At 40.9% G+C, this 7,791-nt stretch overlaps 1 protein-coding gene across 1 annotated transcript in view; it reads right to left on the bottom strand.

The window, feature by feature from the left end:
• Positions 1–7,791, bottom strand: part of ULK4 (unc-51 like kinase 4) — a 607,678-nt gene that overhangs the window by 472,709 nt on the left and 127,178 nt on the right. Inside the window, exon 21 of the mRNA XM_044912620.1 lies at positions 7,404–7,586. Coding sequence (XP_044768555.1) covers positions 7,404–7,586 — 183 coding nt within the window. The remainder of the gene's footprint in view (positions 1–7,403; positions 7,587–7,791) is intronic.

Genomic DNA, 7,791 nt, shown 5'->3' with positions numbered 1-7,791 from the left:
GGGGGGGGGGGGGGGGGGGGGGGGGGGGAAGAGAACTTATTCATTGGTTGGTGTTTAATAATATTGTGAATATATCTATTTTAAAAGATTGCTATCTTCTACAGATATAGATGAAATAATTACAAATGATATGATGTCCATGTTTTGCTTCAAAATAATTCAGAGGTAAAAGGAGTGTGTAGAAATGAAGTACAAGTGAAGAGGGAGCAGAGATGAGACGTCATCAGCATGTACTGAAAATTGATGATGAGGATGATGGGTATATATGGGCCAATTACATTGTTCTCTCAATGGTTTTTAGGTTTCACTCTTCTTATTGAACACACACACACCCTCGCGTGTGCGCACACACATGCACACACCATCCATAACCCACACCCCCCCGCACACACAAACCCTGCACATACCCCCACCCCACACACACCCACCCTGCACACATACACCACACCCACACACACACACATACACACCCTGCATACACGAACCCTCCACACAGACTGCACACTCACCATGCCCTATACACACCCACACCCCACATACATGCACAAACCCTGCACACACACACACCCCACACTCCATACACACACATATCCCCACCCCATACACATATGCTACATACATACACACACACACACACACACACACAGACTCCAGTCCCCTGATAACCAGTCTGTGGCCCCGTCACTCTCACAGTAGCCCTCCCAATTTTCATTTCATCTTCACTGTTAGCTTCCGCATCTTTGTTATTTTCCTGAAAATTCAGTCTTGTCCCTGCAAGGACAAGTCAGCCATACTGGCAAAAACAGATACCTTTTAAGATTCTGTTATTGTTCTGGTCAGATTTCTAAATTCCATAACCAGTCAGCTTCTATCAGACACCCTGACGTTACAAGAAATAGATTTCATAATTAGCATGATTTCTAGACCAAAGTAACAGAGCCACAACTTTCAGCAACCCAGAAATGACTCACTGTGGTTCAGTGAATGTAAGAGATTATGAAAAAAAGAAAAAGAGAACTTACCAAGTGATCTCTAAGTATCCAGGCTGAAATTTTCAAAGACAGAAAAGTAAATCAAAAGGAATGATGGGATTGTAGCCATGCACTTAATACTGCCTGAAACCAAAACATTTTGGCAGATGTGAGAGACACATAATCTGGATGCAACGTTACCACAGTCTTTACTGGCACTGAGTCTATCTGCAAACATACATACAACCATAGTGGGGTTTTTTTAAATCTATAAACTATGAAGAGAAAGGAACTTTCTAAAAATGAGACTAACCTAGCAATTTTACTTAAAAGTTTTATCCTAAAGGAAAAATTAAGGATGGCCACACAAAAGGCCATAAGAATGTTCTACCTGGGAAAACAATGGCAAAATAATTCTTAGATGGGGAGTAGTGAGCTGCTGGGCTAACTGGTGATACCTTCATGTGATGGAATGTCATTACCCTTTAAAAATAATATTGAAGAGTTATACTGACTTAGACACACATTCCTAACATGTCATGGAATAGAAAAAATATGGATTACCAAACAATATATAGTTGATCCAATTTCTGCAAAGAAGATTCTAACAGTATGTGTGTGTGACAGCAGAGAGGAGGGAATATGGGAATGCATGTGCACGTGTGTGTGTGTGTGTGTGTGTGTGTGTATCCATGCACAACAAATATGAATTTGAAAGGGATAGAATATGAGAATTTTTACAGAGATTACCTCAGGGAGGTAAGCACATCAGTTGTCTGTATTTCGTACATTCTGAATTTTCTATACTAAACATGTAAACCCCAAAATTCACAAAAGTTATAAATATAACCTGATAAAAATACATTAGATTAGCATTTCCTACTCTACATTTCTTGCTCTGGTAATTAAGGGAAATTGCGATGACCTCATCCAACATCTTTCTCCTCAATAAAACAGCAGGAAATACATTTATGAACTCCCAAACTAATCCAGCCCCAGGTCTTAAATATTGAATACCTGTAGGACACATTAACAGCTTGGAAGAACCACAAAAATAAAACTAAAACAGCAAGGAAAACCAAAAAAAACTTTCTAGGGCAAGGATTACTAAATGAACTCACACCTAACCTACATGTTTTTCTCTTACACCTGGTCATACCTTCTAGAAGCCTCTTGTTCATAGCCACTCATGTATCTGAATTGTGAATAAGTTATCAATTCCTAACCTCTAGGAATGACACAGGAATTACATATAAATTACCATCTACTGGGGTGCCTGGGTGGCTCAGTCAGTTAAGCATCTGCCTTCGGCTCAGGTCATGATCCCAGAGTCCTGGGATCAAGCTTCATATCGGGCTCCCTGTTCAGCGGGGAGCCTGCCTCTCCCTCTGTCCCTCACCCCACTCGTGTTCTCTCCCACTCTCTCGGTCTCTCTCAAATAAATAAAATCTTTAAAAAATAAATAAATAAAGTACCATCTACCAATGGTACAAAAAGTATCATGTTGAGTATTTGGGGAAGAAAAAAAAAATGGAAAAACTACTTGTCACTTGTTGTTTTGCTCAATTTCTCCAGTTACTAGAATATTCAGAACACATGATTTGTGACTCAGAGAGTCCCCTGTCACCATGGCTGTGATCGCTCACTTTTCACATCCCAGTGTATGGAACTAACACCTGTTTTTGGATAAAGGAATATTCTGCCATTTAGCACATTTATGGGAAAGAAGATCATTTTGAAAATGGCAATACAAAACAAATTAAACATCACCGATACACATGGGTGCTGGATACTTGTCAGCTAAGAGCACGGACATGCAAGTAGCTCGTACAGGTAAGAGAGTAACCTGAACAAATTCCTTTAATACCTTGCTACCCACTCGAGAACATGAGTATGATTCAGAAGGGAATAATAATCTGATCAGTCTAGTTTAAGATGAAAACCTGGCTACAGTTACATAGTTCAAATGGAGAGTCAGGTTAACTGCTAACTGCAAATAACTATGAAAACATGCAGTATGCTGCTAATAATCCCAAACCCCACGTTTTATTATAAGAGAAAGATAGCATGTCTCTAATGATTGCTGGTTAAATTTCAAGTCATTATACTCTCATCATTTACCTTTCTAGAGAATAGTCTAGCACTGTCTAGGCAGAGCCTTCTAAATGTGGATAATACCTGTGGTAATCCATTAGCAGTGAACACAAAGATGTATGCAACAGCATGTTCACTGCATCGGGGTCAGTGGAAATTAAAAAATGAGAAGCAAACAGTTCAATAGTGGAGAAAGAATTAAATTATTGTAGTACCACAAAATGAAAAATTATATAATACTCTTTAATGTTCTTGGGGAATATTTAATGACAAAGTGCCATCAAGATAAATCTACACATTGGGGCGCCTGGGTGGCTCAGATGGGTTGAGCATCTGACTCTTGGTTTCGGCTCAGGTCATGATCTCAGGGTCATGGGATCGAGCCCTGCACTGGGCTCTTCAATGGGCGTGGAGTCTGCTTGTCCTTCTCCCTCCCCCCTCTGCCCATTCCCCCCATTCCCCTTCCCCCCACACATGAGCATGAGTGCACTCGCATTCTCTCTAATAAATTTTTTAAAAAGATAAACCTACACATTTGGATCCTAATTTTATAAATGTGTGCATAAAATACATAGACACACAGACAAAAGACTAAAAAGAGACAGACCAACATGTTCATAGTCATTATCTCCGGGCAGTGAGATTACAGCTGATTTTGTCTTATTCTTTAGCTTCCTCTAAATTTTCGGCACTAAACGGTAATTTCTTTTATTTAAAAGGAATAGCATGAACCTCTTCTGGGGACTCATTTTCAGTTTTTAAAAGATCATGATATACAGTCCATGGTTCCCCAAAAAGCACACATGCAGCTCTTCTTCTGTCCAACAGGAAGTAGAGCTGGTACTTGTTCCCAGGTCCTCTCCTCTCTCACTTATTCTAACCTGTTAACAACCAAACACTCAGAAAAGCAGCTCAACTTAGCAATAAGAAGGTTGCTAAACCTGCCCCTGAAATACACATGTCTAGTTTTTTAAATGCACTTTTAAGTAAAAATAAAACCCATGAGGAAGGCCAATATCATGATCCTACATGATCTAGGCCTCCCTCCGTTCCCAGCCTCTTCCCAATGGCCTCTTCCCCACCCCCTGCTCACTAGGTTCAGCTCTGTGGGCCTTCTTTCTCTTTCCAGACCTTCCCAAGATCTCTCACACCTCAGGGAAGCTGAACTATAAAGTTCTCCCCCCCCCCCCCCCCCCCGGCCTCACAGAGCAAACTCCTTGTCATTCAGGGTTCAGATGGAATGACACCTCCTCAGAGAAGCCTTCCCTGACTTCTCCCCACCCCCCCCACACACACACCCAGGTAATATCATTACCTGCACTCCTTGCACGCTATTACAGACACTCTATCATATTACTGTTTTACGTTCTTCAGAACATCAACATTATCCAAAACTGTTCTGCGTCCCTCATTTGTCTGGCATGAGCATTAGCTCTAGCACTTACATCCTCCATTAACTTGACAAAATTACTCAACACACTAAGTTTCATCCACGAATACCCCAGGATTGCAAGTCACTAACTGGCCCATAGTAAATGTTCAATAAATGGTAATACTTTTTAATTAATAAAAAATAGAATCTTACATTTTAAAAGAGAATTCACTGCATATTATTGACCTGTCACAGAAACATTTTAAAAATTAAAGGACAAGAGAGAGGTGATGCACTTTTTCCTATTCTTCCCACTAAGCACAACTAAAAACCCTGGAAGTTGGATATAAACAAACATAAGACAACTCTGAAAGGTAGAGAGAAGACAGAACCAGTAGGAACCTCAGGACCTGAGCATCAACATGGCAATGAACTGACTGGGTTTTATTTTTTGCCTCAGATATCCTGGATTGAGTGCTGGATAATCCAGGAGCCTAGAAACATCGATAGGCACAAAACGGAAGAAAGATCAGCTCTCTCAAGCCAAAGGACCAAGAAAGGGGCAGCCCAGAAAGATTGAAAACTTTCAAACAATAGCTACTCTACTCTAGCCGAACATCATGGAAAAACCATGATGCCATCCCCATCAGCCCAGGGCAAGTGGGAAGCCTAAACTCCTACCCTCAATAGCCAACACTCTCCCCACAGGGTCAACACCAGAAAAGAGCAAGTGGAGAGCTGACAATAACACCCACCCAACAACAGCCATTCGCCCCAACCCTGGTGTCAGTACAGACCACGTGGGGAGCCTGGGTCTCCGCCCATATATAGCAGTAACCAGATTCCTTTCTCGCTCCCCACCAAGATGGCAGCAGAGAAGGCGAGTGGGAAGTCTGCACCTTCAGCACCTTCCCCCAGAAATGAGGCTCACACTCCCACCCTATAGTGGCAGGCGAGACAGTAAATGAGGAGCCCTCCCCACTCCCAGCTAGGGGGGCATCAGAGAAGGCCTATGGAGAGTGTGGACTCGCACCCTTGCCCAGCAGTAAAGAGGAGCTCTCTGCACCCCCGGGGTGTCAACAGAAGCCCACCAAGGAACATGGACTTCCATCCCAGTGAGGCAGGCACAGGTATCGCCCTCCTTTCTCTGCCGGTTCCATGTCAGAGGAGGCCTACTAAAACAGGTTCAAATAAAGCCCTGAGTCTTAGAACACAGCACCCTAAATGGTTAGTGGGCACAGAGTTTCAGTTTTGCAAGATGAAAAGGTTCTAGAGATCTGTTCCACAACAATGTGAATATACTTACCACTACTAACTATAAACTTATAAATGGTGAAGATGGTGAATTTTGTATTATATCTTTTCTACCATAATTTTTTTCAGTACCAGTATTAATCAAAATCAAAAGATTACTTATTCAATACATTTCAGTGTTCAATCATTCCTTTTGTTAAGATACATGGAATATTATATATTATAAAACAATTACAAAATCACATTAATCAATGCATCTTATTTTACTACCTTGTGAAACTAAGTCAATCCATACCTGTTCTGAGAGTGGAAAAAAAAACAAAACTGCAAAAACTCTCAGCCTCTCTTATCACAGTTTACACAGAAAACTACTCAAGTGGGGCTTTTTCTAATACAATGTAACAATACTTAATGACTTGGAAAATTTAATAGCAAAAATTAGATACACAGACTGTTGGGAAAAAACAGGTTTCTCTGAGGCTCAAACTTCATAGCAGAATCTAAATCAGACTAATCAGAGTAAAGGCAAGAAGTGGTTTACTCTCCATCTTGACTCTGACAGATCAAGTTTACTATGTAAATCAGATAATTATTCATAATTACTGAAATTTTAAAGACCAGAATTTAATGTGTGGACCATAACACACAAGAACCAAGGCAAGTAGTGTATGTAAGTGGTTCCATTCTCCACATGTTAGGAGCATTACCTTCACCGAGTTCTCAAAACTCCAATTTGATAGGCATCTCCCCTCTAAAAAAAGGACAATTGGTCCAATAAGGTTAAAGAATGCCACACACTACATTACCCTTCTGAAGATTCAAAATACACATGAGCATATAAAACACTGGGAAAGGCTGCACAGTTAAAACTATCCCTTTCACTTTGACTCATAGCTTTCCAAACATGTATATACAAACATGGTCCACCTTTTCTACCTGGTAACACCTCACTCAGCACTAATACTCTAGGACAGGGCTTCTCAAATCATAAAGTTCGAACAAACCACCTAGAGATCTCATTAAAATGTAGATTCAGATTCAGCAGGCCCAAGGTGGGGCCCAAGGGGCTGCCTTTCCAACCCTCTCCCAGGTGATGCCCATTGCTTCTGGTTCTCGGATCACTCTTTAGCGGGCAGACACGTTGAGGAGAAGACATGTTGAGGAAGGCTACCACAGAGACTTCTTCACAGCTGTGCAGTTTTGGGATCAGAACTGAATATTTAAAAACTCTACTGTACATAAAGAAATATCAAAGGATTAGAAGGAAACTAAGTTAAAAACAGGAGAAAGGGAGTTGTCCAGGTGATTTGTGTTAGCCAAATATTGGACAAGGAAAGGGGCAAGAAAGGAGTCCAAGTAAGCAGAGAATATAAAGGGAAGACAAAGCATATGGGGAAAGAGATGGGGGCTGAAGAGCCAGAGGCATAAGAAATATCAGCATATAGGAAGGACTCATAAATTTTCCAGCTTTTCATTAATAAAATGGGACACGCAGGCAGAGCCACTTACTAGATTTCTATTTTAATCACTAAAAGACTCTTACAACCTCATCAGATGAATGGCTTGTGGTACAGGGGTTTGGCAAAGATCAAAAAGGTCCCCTGAGAAGAAAAATAAATTCTATAGAGATGATATTACTTGTTTTCTCCTGCAACTGCAATGGTTCAACAACAATTTTTAAAGTACAGTAATAGGTGAAATCTAAGTCAAACCTTTTCTTGGATTAGCCTCTGAAGATGAATCCCACAAGACAACATTGCAGTAAATAAGGTCAACATGTACTGCTGAACTTTGCAGATGGCTGAGGCCAGGGAGTTTATCACGGAGTTCAGTCCCACCTTCTCAATAACACTCTGGAAGGCAGTAGGAGAATGACGGGTGATTCTACACAAGGCCTGCAGAGACAGAACAGATCCATCAGACAACTCCAAGTACAGTAACCACACCTCAGAAAGATAACATCCACTTCTGGGGTGCTTACCTTGCTCCTTCATTACTTATTTTGGCATAAGAAAGTTGGAAAACATCAGCATATTTAAAAATAAAACAATAATCCAACTGCCAGTAAAAACTGAAGTTGTTTTAAGACAACAAAGCCTC

This window comes from Neomonachus schauinslandi, chromosome 1, assembly GCF_002201575.2.
Source record: "Neomonachus schauinslandi chromosome 1, ASM220157v2, whole genome shotgun sequence".
NCBI lineage: Eukaryota > Metazoa > Chordata > Mammalia > Carnivora > Phocidae > Neomonachus > Neomonachus schauinslandi.
The sequence above is the reverse complement of the archived record's forward strand: the minus strand, read 5'-3'. Positions and strand labels throughout refer to the sequence as shown.